The 17,442-nt window shown below is 40.4% G+C and overlaps 1 protein-coding gene across 8 annotated transcripts in view; it reads left to right on the forward strand.

Moving 5' to 3' along the window:
• Positions 1-17,442, forward strand: part of OSBPL8 (oxysterol binding protein like 8) — a 193,954-nt gene that overhangs the window by 82,605 nt on the left and 93,907 nt on the right. For 6 of the 8 annotated variants that reach the window (XM_074942004.1, XM_074942007.1, XM_074942008.1 and 3 more), the window contains one exon: positions 3,956-4,093. In XM_074942004.1, coding sequence (XP_074798105.1) covers positions 3,956-4,093 — 138 coding nt within the window. Of the gene's footprint in view, positions 1-3,955; positions 4,094-8,231; positions 8,363-17,442 lie in introns of those variants that run through there. The other 2 variants (XM_074942012.1, XM_074942010.1) reach the window with 2 other exon arrangements.

Here is a 17,442-nt window from a genome sequence, read left to right on the forward strand (position 1 = left end):
GTGTCCAAATATACTTACGGCTAAACTGAACTAGCATCTCCTCTGAGTTGGTCTAAATCTTTATATATTCAGTATTAAAAACTGTTAGGGGCCTGCCATCGTGATGGGGGTCACCACTCTTTAAAAAGAAGATATTAACATTGTTTCTTGCTTAAACTGCTGGATAATCAGATTCCCAAGTCTAAAATATGTTGAAGGAAGATCCTCCTGGTTTTCTTTGATCACTAGTATGCTATTTATGGGAGCTGATATTTACTGATTTTGATGATGCTCTGATCCACCATAACTCACCTTAACAGGGTGCAATGAAGGTATGGATTTTATTTAGATGGTCTATGCCCTATAAATAATGCTAGACTGCTTCTGCATAAGTAGTATTAAGCTTGAGGTATTAAAACTTTCTAGGATAGTTGATATCATTGTACAGCCATACTGTCTTAAGTAACTGAAATGTTGTACAGAGCTTAGTGGGCCAGCTTGTTGACTATATAGCAATTTGTATTGGAAGGAGTGTTTTTTAAACTAGGATTTGCGAGCTCATAGACACTTGAAACTGCTATTTAAAGCTTAGTAGTTTTCATGGATACTTCAAAAATACAAGTTCCAAACTGCAGGAATATTGGACAGCTCATTTCATGAAAGGATTATGTCCTGTGTACAATCTTTAATTTTGTTGTGATGCCAGTCCTTCAGTACAAAGCTGCAAGGGGAGTTGAAATAAATTAGTTCAGTGTCTTCAAAATGAGGGCATACTTTAAATGGTAACACTCCGTGTTCATTATACCAGTAACTAATTTTTGTTTCCTTTCCTATCACTCTTATTCCTTTTTAAACTCCTCAGTATGATTTCTTTGGTTCCAGACATGTTAATGGCCTGTTTTGGGAATTGTTCCATTTATTTACCTTAGCACATAGCTTTTGAAAATATTCATTTTGATTATTTTTGAATTCTTGTTTCCGTTTAAAGTGAACTAGGCTGTTTCTTAACTGTTTCCAAAAGAGCTTTGTACCAATTAGGATTCAAAAGCTTCTGGGTACTGCCCATCGCAGACATACAGGGCATAATTTTACCAAGATGCTCAAGAACTTGATGCTCCCATTGACTTCAGTTGGAGTTGTGGATATACAGCACTTCTGAAAGTCAGGGCCTTAATAAAAGCTACTTGTTATAACAGAATAAGAAGTTGAGGCTCCCTTTGATCTTGCATAGGGTAAATGGCCCGACACTGTCATCTGGCCTGCTTACCAGGCACATGCCAAAAGGAGAGCCCATGGCGATTAGGGGGGAAGGTTTGGGGGTTTTCTGGAATAGACAAGACAGATGATTCCTAGCTTGTGCTTGCTGTATTACCTGCAATACAGGCAGAAGTCCACGTGCACTGAAAACTTTCCATTCACCTTCTTACTGTTCTGTAACGCTATGCTGAAAAATACCATTGGAGTTTAACAACTTTGAACTCCTTTCTCTTCTGTTGATCACTTTCAGCTTTACAGATTAACTTTTTTTTGAAGAGCCCCCTCAATTGAAGAGGCTAATGTTAAAGCTTCATAAGTGGAAATACAGTTAAAAGACAAAGTCCTTGCCTTGAAGCACATATAAACTAACTTAAACACATACACTATACCACATAACAGTTCAAAAGGAATGGTTTGCAAATATTGCCAGAGAATATCTTTGCAAGACTTCATGAGAGTGTGTGCCATCGCTGTTTCAGTATCTTGACTAGGGGAACTTTGCAGTGGCACTACACCACTGTATGTGTTGGGTACGTCGCTAACTTCAAACTTTAACAGGGTGGGTGGTGGTAAACTTTTCCTTAAAACATGACTGGTTTTTCTAAAGAAAGTACTAAATTCATTGATGTTCTGTGTATTAGCGAGCCATGCGCTATGAGGGATTAGCATTCTGAGTTACTGGTGACAACTAACCAAGAGTATTCCTCATTATGTCTTAAATAAAAACTGAAAAGTAGCAACTACTACATTGATTTTTAAAAAGTTAGGAAAAGTTAAAAATATAACACTGGTAATATATGTGCCCCCAAAGAGGTTCTTGGTTCAGATAAACTTACTTTGGCAATATTTTGTGCAGTGTTACTTTGGTATGGTTATATAAATAACCAATTAATACTAAACACCTGAGTGTCCTCCTTTGGAGTACATGTGATTTTGATTGATATGTGTACACTGGACACACAGTTGGAGGCAATTTGGACATTACAATGTCAAAATTGGAGAACTTGACGTGATTTTGCTTCCAGGAACCAGCAGAGGGCATTATAGTTCTATACGTGGCGACTCTCTTCAAATTGTCGGTTACTCCACTACATGTAATAGCAGAAATGAAATTGCAGCTCCATTGCAACAGTATGAAGGAAGAGATGTGAAAAACGTAAAAGGCTTTTTTGGCTGAATCAAATGGCAGGAGAGGGGAATTATCTTTCAAAATTCTAGATTTTAATTGCTTATTTGTTATAAAACAAATTAAAATATATTATTTTAAAGAACAGTGTCATAATTTTTTCTTAGGACTGTTCATAATCCACCAAAGCTCTAAAGTGAAATTTTGTTTCCTTTATAGATCTTCTGCACCTTTGCATTTGCTTTTATTTTGGCTTATATGGTGGCTCTGGAGTACTGGCCTGCCAGCACTGATATGTTTGGATCTCTTGAAAAAGCATTTGATTTTTAACCCTACTCTTTCCTCCTTCCCCACTCAGGAGGAGGGAGAGGAAGTTCTACTTTTTCACCCAACTTTCCTGATCAGCAGGTCACATAAGTGTTTGTAGTTTGTCCAGAATAGAGCTATAAAGTGAGCACTCATACTGTTCTTTTACTCTTTATGCTGTCTTCACTGGTCATTGCCACCTTAGTGATGATAATAATGAAACAAGCCATCAGGCATCCATTCCTTGGAATGTCATGTCTGGAAAATTAAACTCCTAACCTGACGTGGTTTAAAAGTACAGTTCAGAGGCTCAGTCTGAAGAGACATGTGGAAATCTTAAGGCATCGTGAAGTCTGCAGCCAAAGGGCTCATATCTTCTTATTTTTGCAGCCTGTCATGTGGTGACTTGTTGAATTAGGCATCCTTTGTAATTTCCCAGTCTTCATTTTGGTATTTATTTTCCCCCCCTCCTCGTTTCATTAGTCATGACTACTCGTTCCAATAACACCCACAGTGTACCAGCCACTGTACTATTACAGAAGAAGGGTACAGTCCCTACCCTGAACAGCTTATGGGTGAATACAAGTAAAGTGGTCGTTGATTATTGGCCACTTATTACTACAGCATTTACTCTATAAAGCTTTTTTAAAAGATGTTCAATTTCCCCCTCATCCCTGCCATTGTTGGCAAACTTCATGGAGGAAATTTCTATTTTTATTCACTTGTGCTTTTTAATCTCTCTCCATTGCTCCTCTGCCCATTCCCTCACCAGAGGGCTACATATTTGCTATGGTAATGTGCGTCCATTGATAGCTTTTAGGAACAAACACATGGTCTTGCAACTGAGACACTTGAGCTGGCGAGCTGCAGCCATGGCCTGTGCTGTACTAAGGATTCCCACAGACTGGATCCAGAGGGGAAGCTGGATTTCAAGTGTTACCCCTCCACCCGCCACTTTACCTACAGGAATATGTTTTGCAATGGGGTAGTATAGAGGATTCTAGGCCACACAGCTTTCCTGATTCCCAATACTCTTTTCCTCTGCTGTCTGCTTCACTCTCCCAGACCATTGTCTATTCACCCTGACCACCCCAACCAATTCGCCGGTTGGGAAATTCCTTAGCCTGTTTGAGAGGAAAGAGCACCTGTGGGTTAGAAAATGAAGGTCCCAAGGATTTAATCTGAAGGGCAGATTTTCAGTAATTAAAGATTATTTAATTGCTGTCATTTATTTCCTTGTCATGCATAGATTTCTATAGTCGAGTGACCATCCTTTTTATGTTCCAGCTGTGGTAACAAACGGTGATGAATCACACCTTCTGACTCCAGGAAAGATGAGCCAGCGCCAGGGGAAAGAAGCACATCTCACTCCAACCAAAGATCTACTCCAGCTGACGCTCAGTCCAGGAACTGTCCACAGCCATGGTAAGAGACCTCTACTTCTATTACTGAAGGGCTTAAAATATTCCAAACTTGGCAGTTGTTACCTATTCTAACCTAAGCATCAAACATTAGTTCAGTTCTTGACAAAATATTGCTCTCAGAAATGAGGTTTCAGAAAAGGGAAACTTGTCTAAGTACCCTGTAGTGTAAAAGCTTCCAATATAATTAACTTAAATTATTCTGTTAGCCAAAGCAGATTGTATGCAATTCTTTGTACCACTAAAATAAAAGTTGTTAATTGCACAACAGAAGAGGATTAAAGCATAGCTCATGACACTGTTTTACATAAAGTACACATTATGAATTGTGGAGAAATATTCCGTATTGTGACAGTGAATAAAGGTGACCGCATATAATCTTGTAACTGCTATTTATGTCACATCTAAGTATTTTATGCAACAATGTTTATACGATACATTTGTAAAAGTGCTTCAAGAAAATGTAACTTGATGCAGAGAGGTTTATTCATCATCAATTATACTGAGTGGTATGGCAGAATGTAGGACTGTCCTTGAAAAATCTAGGATATGGATGTGGTTATTTTTATCTGCGTGATAAGATATTTACACTTGTTACTTCATACACAACATGAGAAACATATCCCTTACTGGGATGTCCTATGCAAGCTCAAATGATGGATTTAATCTTATTTTCCAGCAGATGGAAACATGAAACATACGAAGCACTTCAACTAAACCACACTGTTTTAGGTAAAATATAAAAGATTTATTAACTGCAGAAAGATAGATTTTAAGTGATTATAAGTGGTAGGCATAAGAGTTCAGAGCTAGTTACCAAAGAAAATAAAAGATAAGCACACAATCTAAATCTTAAACCTTATTGCACTAGGCAGTATTTAGATCAAGCAGTTTTCTCACCCCACTGGATGTTGCAATGCTTAATACACAGGCCTTTCTTAAGCATGGACCAGTCTCTTCAGTTGAAGTTTTTGTCTTCTCAGTGTTTTTGTTGCTTCCAGCATAGGTGGGGGAGAAGAAAGGTGAATGCATGCTGTCACTGTTTTATATCCTTAGTCCATATGCCTAGAAGACACTTGCCCAGACATGTGCTGGTAGGCTTTGCTGAGTCACTGGGTTAGGCAGTCCCCCTGGAGTTGTCTTGTGCAACTGAGTCATGGGGTCGAGCAGTTCCCATTGCGTGGTGCTTACACAACTGTCATTGAATTGTAAATCCCCTGATTACAATTCCCCTGCTGATTGATGGTCGTTGAACAACCTCCTGGGTGGGGGTCCTTTCTATGCCACTAGCAAATTTACAACATATTTTTAGTAACAACTCTATAGAAAAATCTCATAACTTGCACACTAACAATATACATATTTGGATGGAACAATGGGGTTCAGCAGATCATGACCTTTCATATGATACCTTACATGGTATGCTTTGTATAAAATATCACAAGCATACATGAATGATGAATATGGAGGTTACAGGGTGCCATTTTGAGGTACAGTGTGTCACACATACCTGCCCACAGACAGGTTTCAGGCAATGAATGCTATCATATCTCATATCGTGAACGACCCACATGTACCAGTCAAGACATGCCTGTCTCTTCTGGGCCACATAGCTTTGTGCCTATGTTACCCCTTTCCGCGAGACTTCATCTTTACTACCTCCAGACATGGCTCCATGCCTTGTACTCACCGAACCATCTCTCTTTGGACCTCAGGCTGAAGAATCTGGTGCTACTGTCCCTACTACGGTGGATGGACAACACGTCCCCCCGCCCCCTGGGTCACGTACTGCTGGGGGTTCCCCTTCTTCCCTCCTTTCCAAGCAAAATTATCATTACTGATGCTTCCCTAATAGGCTAGGGAGCCCATATGGACAACCGCACAGCACGAGACACGTGGACCCCTCTCGAGTCCAGGAGGCACATCAACATTCTGGAACTTGGAGCAGTGCAAAGGCTGTGCAAATCATTTCTCCCACTCTTTCAATCTTCTCATATCCTCATCATGTCAGCCAACACCACCACAGTTTTCTATATCAACAAACAAGTGGGAGCGAGAACCCTCGCTCTCTGCACAGAAGTGGTGAAGCTCTGGAACTGGTGCATCACACATCAAATTGCCCTATATGCAACTTACCTCTGGGAACACAGAACGTGCTCGTGGACTTGCTCAGCAGACACTTTGCAAATGACCATGAATGGGAGCTTCACAGTACGGTGCTATGCAATATCTTCAAACAATGAGGAATCCCTGCCAAGGACCTGTTTACTTTTCAGACCAACAGCAAATGCACTACGTACTGCTCCAGAGAAGGCATCGGCTGTCACTCCCAGGGTGATGCTCTTCTACTCTCGTGGTCAGACCAACTCAACTATGTGTTTCTTCCACTGCCACTCCTACCTCAATTTCTCCTCAAAATCCAATGAGACAGGGTGACGGTCATCCTCAGGGCCCCTTTCTGGCCCAAACAGTTCTGGTTCCTCAATCTACTCCGCATGTCTTCTCGTCCCCTGATACCCATCCTGAACTTTCCTGATCTCACCCAACTCGGTGGCAGAATCAGGCACCCTAATCCACATCTGCTCCTTCTCAGTGTGTGGTAATTCAATGGGCATCTACTCTAGAACGAGCATGCTCCTTGGCTGTACAAGACGTTCTCTCTAACAGCAGGAAGGACTCCACTAGACAATGCTACCGGGCTAAGTGGAGGTGCTTTTCCTCTTGGGCCCAGCTTAAAGGAGCTCCACCAGAAGAGGTGGAAATCCCCCTGATTCTGGACTACATTCTATCCCTGAAGTCATCGGGTCTTGCCCTCAGCACGTTGACTGTCCACTTGGCTGCAATTAGCATATTCTATCCACCGGTGCAGAGAGCTTCTTTGTTTTTGCATACCCTAGATTTTGGAAGAGCCTACTCAGAACCTTCCCTCTCCGCCAAATGGTCGCATCTCAATGGGACTTGAATTTCGTATTTTCAGTTTTAATGACGCCCCCCGCCCACTTGAGTCACTGGCAATCTCCTCCTTGTCCCTCCTTTCCATTAAAGTTGCCTTCCTGGTAGCTATCACTGCAGCGAGGAGAGTCAGTGAACTCTGTGCTATGATGGCGGACCTGCCATTCACAGTATTCCACAAGGGGAAAATTTCCTTATGTCTAGACCCTAAATTTCTGCCAAGGTGATATCCCAGGTTAACGAAGCTATTCACTTACCTGTTTTTTTCCAAAACCACATGCCTCCACACAAGAATGTTGGCTCCATTCCCTCAATGTCAGGCATGTGCTGACCTTCTACCTGCAGAGAACGAAACCTATCAGAAAGTCCCCTCGACTATTCATTGCAATAGCTGAGAGACTATGGGGACAGGCCATCTCCACCCAGAGACTCTCTTCTGGTGGATTTCTGACTGCATCAAACTCTGCTACCAGCTGTTGGGCCTACCTCCCCCTGCAGGGATACAGGCTCACTCCTCTAGAGCGCAAGCTACCACCATGACCTCCCTCCACGGCGTATCTCTCATAGACATAAGTAAAGCAGACATGTGGAGTTGGTTGCACATCTTCACAACACTTTATACCCTGGTGCAAGACTTGGCAGTGGATGCTTCATTTGCTTCAGCTGGTAACGAAAGATGATAGGAAGGCAGAGCTGCTCAATGCCTACTTTGCTTCAGTCGTCTCACAAAAGATAACATGTGACCAGATGATTAGGAAAGTTACCATAGACCACAAAGGGGAAAGGATGCAGATCAGGATAAGTAAAGAAGGTGTAAAAGATCTTCTGACCAATTTAAATGAATTCAAATCAGTGGGGCCAGATGCTATTCACCAGAGGGTACTGAAGGAATTAGCTAAAGAAATCTCAGAGCCACTAGCAATAATATTTACAAACTCACGGATGACAAGAGAGGTGCTGGAAGACTGGAGAAGGGCTAACACAGTGCCCATCTTTAAAAAGGGGAGAAAGGAAGAACCGGGAAATTATAGACCAGTCAGCCTGACTTTGATACCTGGGAAGCTACTAGAGCAATGTATAAAACATTCAATTTATGAATACTTGGAGGATGAAGGGGTGATCACTAGCAGCCAGCATGGATTTACCAAGAACAAATCATGCCAAACCAGTTTGATTTCCTTCTTTGACAGGGTAACTGATTTGGTGGATAGGGGGAATGTGGTGGACACAATATACCTGGACTTCAGCAAGGCTTTTGACACAGTCCCACATGACATTCCGATAAATAAGATGGAAACATGCAGGCTTGACAGAACTACCAGTAAGTGGATCCATAATTTGTTAAATAACTGTAAATAAAGGGTAACTATTAATAGAATGATGTTGGATTGGAGGGAGGTCTCAAGTGGGGTTCCCCAGGAATCTGTTCTGGGTTAGGTGTTGTTTAACATCTTTATTAATGACCTAGATGGAGGTATAGAAAGCAGACTGATCAGATTTTCAGATGACACAAAGCTAGTGGTGCTTGCCAGTACTTTGGAGGATAGAACTAAAATTCAGAGGGATCTTGATAAATTGGAGAATTAAGCTATAGACAACAAAATGAAATTCAACAAAGACAAATGTAAGGTGCTACAGTTAAGGAAGAAAAACCAAATGCACAAATACAGAATAGGGGAAAACTGGATTGGCAGCAGCACTGCTGATAAGTATCTGGGAGTTGTGGTGGATCACAACCTCAACATGAGTCAGCAATGCGATGCTCTTGCAAAAAAAGCAAATGCTATTTTAGGTTGCATTAACAGAGGCATAGCATAAAACTTTTATGGGAGGTGATTAGTACCACTCTACTTGGCACTGGTTAGGTGTCAGTTGGTTGGACTCACTGCTGGACTCAACAATACTGTGTCCAGTTTTGGTCATCAGTGTATAGAAAGGATGTAGAGAAACTGGAAAGGATCCAGAGGTGAACAACAAAGATGATCAAAGGGATGGAATGCAAGCCATACGAACAAAGGCTGAAGGAACTGCGTATATTTAGTTTGGAAAGAGGAGATTAAGTGGGGCAGGTATGATAGTGGTCTTCAAATACCTGAAAGGCTGCCATAAAAAACATGGAGAAAAGTTCTTCTCTCTTGCCACAGAGGGCAGGACAAGAGGCAATGAGTTCAAACTACTGGATAGCAGATTTAGATTAAATCTTAGGAAAAAGAAGAGGAGGACAATGGAACAGACTGCCTTACAAGGCTGTGGAAACTTCTTCACTGGAGGTTTACAAAAGGAGGCTAGATAGACATCTGTCTTGGATGGTTTAGACACAACAAATCCTGCATTTTGACAGGGAGTTAAATTAGATGATCCTTGCAATCCCTTTTAAACCTATGATTCTATTTTGCACGGTGGTCCTCCGCATGACCCTTCCATCGTCATCCTTGCACCCTCCACCAACTTAGGTACTGCTTGTCAATCTTCATCAGTGGAATACAATAGGGACCATCACTTGAAGAAGAAAGGAGGTTACTTACCTGTAACTGGAGGTTCTTCGAGATATATGGTCCCTGTCTGTATATCATTTCCCACTCTCTTTCCCCTCTGCTGTGGATCTCTCAGATTTGTGGTGAAGAAGGAACTGGAGATGTGTTTGGTCTACCCTGTCCTTTATCACCTTAGATAGAAGCATGAGGCAAGTCAGGATGCATGTGCGGACCAACGGATACTGCTTTCCAATTCTCTGACTCCGGTTGTGTGGTGTGCATGTGTAACCCTCTGTGGAATACAGATGGAGACCACACATCTCAAAAAATCTCCAGTTGCTGGTAAGTAACCTTGTCCTTTGAGACTAAATGAAGGTGTCAGGGAATTACCCCAGTTTCTGTAGAATAGGCCTGTGATTTACAGCTGTGTGGAGCAAATAAAATATGCATTGTGTGTCTTCAATGTGGAAGTCATCAATATGTGAGACTTGTTTATTTCTTCCCCCCTTCCTAGTCCCCAAAATGTCTTGAAGCAAATAGCAGAATTTTTGAATCAAGTAATGCAAATTTAAGTAATTCCCTTCCAGGGAATGACTACTATGATACTTCAGTGTACTAAATGTAGCTCAGGAGCCTTCTGTACCATTCCATCTATTATGATTTAGAAGAAATTAACAATCTCTGAGAATTTCCTCTCTCTGATGGATGGAAATCCTGACATCCATTCTGCAAGCATTAAACCCACGGGAATTCTTAGAGTTGTATGCAATACTGATTCTTCTGGAGGGTGAATTTTAAGATTCTCCCTGCTTGCCAAAAGTGTGTTTTGATTTGTTAAATTCCTGCCTTTCTTCTAAGAATAATGACACCTTCCACTTGGGCAGTGTTGACCTCCAATGTGGAACTTCACTGGGACTGTCAAGTGGTCAGTTGAGTTTCACCCTAAATTTTACAGGTAATATATGACAGTTTCTTTTGGGGTAGGTGCTGTAAGTTGCCATCTTCTCATAGTTCTGTTTACAAGAATGGGTACTGCTGTAGGCATTCTGCTATCTGCAATGGCAAAGTATATTAGAGAAGTCTAATTTCTTACCTGTCAAGTTTCTTTAAGTCCTCCTCTCACAGACAGCCATTTTTTTCCCCCTTGGACTCCCAGGATCTTTCTGCAGTAGATCTGTTGCAAATCTAAATCTGACAGGGTCAGTCTAACAAACCTTCCTGAGCATGCTATACCCCTTTAGTCTGAAATAGCCTGAATTTTTGTTGACCTTCTGGGCATGCTTCAAAGGACAGGTGTTCAGGTTCTTGGAGAAGGTAGATGGGGCAGAAAGAAATTTGTGTAGGTGGCTGGCTGAGTTCCTATCAAATTGATCATTTAATGCTATTGAGATTTAATTATGTTGTTAATGCTGTGTTAGGATGGCTGTGGCCTTGGATAGGCATCTTTTGAATTATTCAAATAAAAATATTCTGCTCTGACTTTGCTGTATTTTCACCAGTTAATTTTGAGCTTTCCTGGTGTTTTTGTTTTCCGTTTTGACTACAGCGGTGGAAAAAAGTCAATATATTTGGGAAGAATTCAGATGAGACACTTGAGAATTCATCCCAAAATACCACTGGCTTACTACTTTGTTCTGTTTAGTGTTTCCCCAGATTTATTTTACTATGGTCTTCTGCACTACTGACTGCTAATTATGGTATATTTTCTAAAAGCTGCTAACATTTCATTGCAACAGGTACATAACCTCCTGACTCATGCTGTAGTCTATACTTTCTCTAGGAACAGTCCTGCTGTAAAATTTGTCTAACTTTAATATTAATAAACCTTCTAAAACAAGTTTGTGGTGGTTCTTTCCTATGAATACTTTGCTGGTCAAGAATAAGATATAGCAATGCAGTACCTGTATACTTAGTTTCCTAATACTTTTTTTTATAAATCCCCTAATGTAACCATTATGCCTGATGATATAGATGTGGTCAAGCATTCATTGAGTTCTTTACTGGCTCTGCTTTTGCTCACCAAAGTAATTGAGACCAGTCTGTAAATTTAAACCAAAAAAAAAAAAGGAAGCTTGGTAAAGATTTATAAAAGCAATAGGCTAGATCATACTACAATAATCATGTCATTGATAGTCTGTTGTCCCTCCTATTGTCTCATCTTGTGCTTATATAAGTTTTTTTTGAGACAGGGACACTTTATTTTGCATTGTAGGCCTAGTACAATGGGGTCTCAATCCATTGTTGGTGGATTTTTTCTGCGACAACAACACAAATAAGTTACTTGAGTGTCTTACTTCATGCAAATGAATTGACCAATATGGGTGGTTAATTGAGACAGTTTTATTATTTCTGTAAAGATGTGAATTCAGTGCTTTTGGAAGTTGGTGTATTGGCATCCCTGGTGACTTAAGTCCTCCTATACTTGCTTAGAGACTAGGTAGAGTATAGGGAGGCCGCGTGCTGTCCTCATAATATGCTTCAATAGATGGACTTTTGAATGCAGTCTCCAGGCTCAGTCAGTCCTTGGCCAGTCTGCTATCAACAAGCATGGCAGTTGTGGTGCTCTTCATGATGTGAATCTTGTAATGACTGCCTTCAAGTGATAACATTGGCTGAACAAACAACCACCAATTAATTTTATAGCAGTATGCAAAAATTCTACTTGTTCACCTGCACAGAGCAATATCTAGAATTAGAAGTAAAATAGCAGGATTGATCATTCTGTCCAGAAAGTGACTTTCACTCAGGTAGGAGTATCCATTTCATGAAATCAACTACAGGATTTAGTGGTTTCCAACCACCAAGAAATAATTAATGGAAAATGTAAAAACTAATAAATGATTACTTCCTGATCCAATCCTTTTACCCCCAAAACTAAAAGCCCCAGTGGTTTGTAACATGAATTTTCATAAATGTTGGAACAGCTTGTTCTGCTATTTAGTGTAATTTAATACAGAATCACAACAACTCTGGGTACCATCTGTGTACAAATTAAACTGATTTGTAAGTTTTAACTCCTGTGAGCTGTGCCAAATGGTATTATTTTTATTATTTAATACTAACAGCTCAGTGCCATCAAGGGATACTGTGTGTGTGTGTGTGTGTGTGTATAATGATTTCTAAATTCACTCAGTTAGAGGTATTTAACTTGACAGTGTCTCCTTTAAAACTGTACCCCAAGGTTCATTTAAACAAAAGGCTCACAAAAACAGACCAACCAAATTTCCCATCATTTTTATAAGAAAAATCCTATTGAAAGTATCTAGTCAAACATTTCTTATCACTATTTGCCATCACATTGCACTTAACTATTTATCAAATGAACTTAATTTTTTCAGTAACCAGAAGAGAAACTGACTGCTTTTTCTTTTAAGATGAGAAATGCAGAAAGCAAATGTGAAATAAATTGTGAAATGTAATTTAGATTTTAATTTACTTTTGCTGTTAGGTATATTTGTAACATAAATGAAAAATTAGGGTGGGATTTTCCAAAGCCCCTAGCTGGTTTAGGACTGCAAGTCCCACTGAAAGTCACCCAAGGTGCTCTGAAAATCCAATCCTTGGTTATTTTTTAAAATATGTGTACATAACTTGACACACTGCTTTTTAAATAATATCTAGAGTGTACAAATATATAAGTAATGGGCAAAAAGTAGCTTCAGGTTAAATGTAAAATATTTGCGGGTAAAAGTACAATAAATTCCCTGTTTTCAGTCCATGGAGCATACTGCTAGAACATTATAAACCTCTGTACCCAGAAGTAATTTTTTCTGTTCAAGATTTGTGTAATTTTTTTAGATGGCTGTGCCAGCTGCAATGTTAATATTTCCATGAACTTGCAATATAAAGTAATGATTCATGTATTTAGAATAGTTTGGATTTCAAAAATGAATATTTCATATAGAAATATTCATCTAATCAAGTACAAATGTTAGCAATATATTGCAATTGCAGTGAAATTGACCCTGAAGAGGATGAGATTCTTTGATTGTACTACAAATTCATCTGTTTTCCAAAAATAGCATTGCTTCCAGATGTTTGCATTAGCTCTGACTGACCTGAACTGAAATCCTTATGCATGGGATTGTATAACATCAGGACTGAAACGTACAGTAGAAAGTAGTAAAATATGGCTAGGTACATTATTCCTATAAACAAAACACTTTTAGAATTGCATAGCAACTTCTTTACAGTCATCTGTTGGAGGTTCAGTATTTTCTAGGCCACCTGACCAGTGGCAAGCTAAATAAATTCAGTGAATTGTCTGCCTTACCAAATGTTGTCGTTTCTAATTATAATAAGTGTCTTGTCAGTGTGATACAGGTTTTTACAACTAAAAAAGTGTATAGGGTGGTAGAAATTTTGTTTGAGGCCTGTTTTTTTAAAGTAAGCTTAGGAATACTTTGACTAACACCTATTCTAGTACCATAAAAGTAAGTTTGTCGGTCATGTAGCTTTTGCAGAAATGAGAGGATGAACTAAAGTAAAAGATATGCAAATATTCTATTTCCTATGCATTTTGACCTGCTGTTTTGCAGGCCTTGGGTGGAATGCAAATATAAACTTTAAAAGAAATCAAGCTTTTTAAATATCCTGGCCTTAGCTCTAGTATAGGGATGGGCAAACTTTTTGGCCGAGGGCCACATCGGGGTTGCACAACTGTATGGAGGGCTGGGTAGGGAGGGCTGTGCCTCCCCAAACAGCCTGGCCCCTACCCCCATCTGCCTCCTCCCCCCATCCGCCCCCCTCTGAACCCCTGACCCATCCGACCCCCCCCCTCCTTGACCCCTGACCACTCCCTCCCAGGACCCCTTGCCCCTAACCGCCCCCCGGGAACCCACCCCCTATCCAACCCCTCACCCGCTCCCTGTCCCCTGACTGCCACGACCCCTATCCACACCTCCGTCCCCTAACAGGCCCCTCAGGACTCCCACATCTATCCAACCCCCCGTTCCCTGTCCCCTGACTGCCCCGACCTCTATCCACATCCCCGCCCCTAACTGCCCCCCGGGACCCCACCCCATCAACTCCCCCTGCTCCCCATCCCCTGACTGCCCCCAACCTCCGCCCCATCCAACTCCCTGCCCCATTACCATACCAGAGCCAGCCACACCGCCGCACTGCCCGACAGGAGCAGCGGGCCAGAGCACTGCCCCCGTGGCAGCGTCACGGCAGGGGAGGGGGAACAGCAGGGGAGGGGCTGGGGGCTAACCTCCCCGGCCGGAAGCCCAAGAGCCAGGCAGGATGGTCCCACAGGCCGTAGTTTGCCCACCTCTGCTCTAGTACCTCTGACATCATGCAATGTTATATCGTAGCACTAGAAATAAATCCACCCTCATTTGTTCTGGATTTAGTTTCAAGCCCTGGTTTACATCTCTCAGGAAAGAGTAAGGGTAGAAGGGAACCAGTGACTCTCTGAATCACTGGCAAGAAGACAGAAAATACTGTCAATGGAAGTGGTCATGATATTATTGTGCTAGCTCTTGCCACTCTGAAAACATCAACTTGTTTGTCGTAAAGTACATCTTGAGATACAGCAGTAACTGAACATATCTTCATATATTTGTAGTTGGGATGCTAGCTTTAAAGTAGTAACATTACTTAATATCAGGTTTTGTGGGGACTTCTTGTTTTAAATAACTCTGATATATTGCTATTTTTTCTTGACAATTCCTTACATGAGAGTTGTTTTAAGTTAACTGAGAAACTGTTTTTTTTTTTTAAGAATGATTGTAGGATTGTTCCTAGTCCAACAAGAATAGATGAGTTAAGTGAGTCTGCCAAGTTTTAGTAACCTCTAGCTTTCACTTGCACAGAATTGTACAGAATTGTAGTAGTGCTTACGGGTACTTTTTTATTAATTGGTACTTTACCTTAGTTACTGCAAAGAATGTTAAGTGCAAGCTTTAGATGAAGCTCACACCCACTTGAACACTCAGAGTACAGCACGTGTTATGCTTCAGCATCCTCTAGTGCAGTGGTTTTCAACCTTTTTTCACTTGTGGACCCCTAACAAATTTGAATGGAGGTCTGGACCCCTTTGAAAATTTTAGACATAGTCTGTGGACCCCGGGTTGAACAATACTATTCTAGTGGTTGATTTAAGAAAATTAATGTTGGTGTCAGTTAGCCTTCCTGAAACTTGACTATCCTCTATTCCTTTAAGTGCTTTTCTTTAAATTGCCTATCAACCTCATCTGGGTAAAATGTCAAACCAAAGCACAGTATTCTTTGTGTAACCTAACTGTGCCTTTATACAGAAGGGACTGTCACCTCCAATTACTATGTGATCCTTTTGTATATGTAACCTGAAATCATACTTGTTGTTTCCTCTGCCATACCTCTTTGTAAGGTTATATCTATCATCCCTAAATCTTTTTTTCCATTACTACTATTGGAGTACTTTCCACTCCATTCCAATATTATTACTTTTCTGCATTAGCACAGTGTGGAGGTTACACTTGTAAAAAGCCTTGCTTAATTTTAGCTAAAACTTCTAAATAAATGAACAGACTAAACAAGAAAAAAATCCAAGTATTTCCTGGCTGGCAGTAAGTCATCACTAGATAGACAGGAGTCTTTCAAAGGGGGAAAGAAAAGAATGAACATGTGTAGAGGCTCCAAAGATCTGTAAAGCTGGGAAAAAAAGTTTAGTTTTTGAAGGAGGAAGGGAAAAGTCTAAGACGCTAGTGAAACAGTGACTTCTGCAGTTTTAGCTGTTGAAAATTAATTTGGTACTTAATGCTTCTTTCACATTGTGATCAGGACTGTAGGCCCTACTTTTAAAGGTATTTAGAATCCCAGAAATGCAAATAGAAGTCTAATGGGATTTTCAGAAGCACCTAGGTGCCTAACTCTAACTTCCCTTGATTTTAGTGGACGTTTAAGCACCCCTTGTGCTTCTGGGAATCCCATTATGCTCCTGTATTTAGGAGCCCAAGTGTGCTTTAACAACATGCTTCTGACCAAGGAAGAGCAGGTATCCACACCGCCCTGCATATCCTTGTACAGTAGGTCAGGTGTCTAGCCTGACAGTGTTAGGAAGTGGTGAGTGCATATGTATGTGTAAAAAAAAAAAAAAAAAAAAAAAAAAAACACCTTGGTTCTGCCTTGTTCTGCTAAATTACACATCTGAGTCACCTGATGACACTTGTTTATTGTGGACTGGTTGGCAATCATAAGATGTATCACATGTGTTAGAATAGCAGTGCTTATAATGTAGAAGAGGTTGTCCTGGGAAGTTTGAGTGATCAAGTTTAGGTCTGTTAGAGGTAGAGGAAACAGCTTCTGTTTCTGGTTACTGTCGCTAAATGTAGGTTATTTGGTAGCTTGCTTAAATAAGTGATAGAGGCTAATCGTATAGCTGTCTTGGCTGAGGTACACAATTAATGCAATTTAAAAAAAATTGTTTATATAATTTCATTTGTATGATACACTTGATACAAAACAGGCCATTAGCAGCTAACTGAGAACAAAAGATCAGTGAAAAAGTATGCACATTTGTGACTTCTTTTGTGCTTTGAGCTCATGGGACTTTGCATTATTACAGTCACGGGTCTGTTTAGTATTTTGTTGTTTTGTATTCATAGGCAGATGGATTCAGAATTTGGCCTATCAAGTGATAGTCTTCCTGATAAAAGACTTGGAGAGAATTTGACATTAATTCTTTTGCTGTAAAGTTTGATTTATTTTGTAGGTCCTATAGTGCATTGCTTACAGCCATGACGACTTACATATAGCAACATATGTTGCTAAGGACTACTAAAACCTCTGCCACAAAGGAATATTTCTGGAATACAAATCAAATGACATATTGTGGTCAAATGCCCAATTTTATATCTATAAATCATCAAAGACTTGTAGTTTGATGTTGACAGATTCTCTCTCCCACCCCCCAGTAGAGTTGCAGCAGAAAAACAAAGTACAA

Source organism: Natator depressus, chromosome 1, assembly GCF_965152275.1.
Source record: "Natator depressus isolate rNatDep1 chromosome 1, rNatDep2.hap1, whole genome shotgun sequence".
Classification (NCBI taxonomy): Eukaryota; Metazoa; Chordata; order Testudines; family Cheloniidae; genus Natator; species Natator depressus.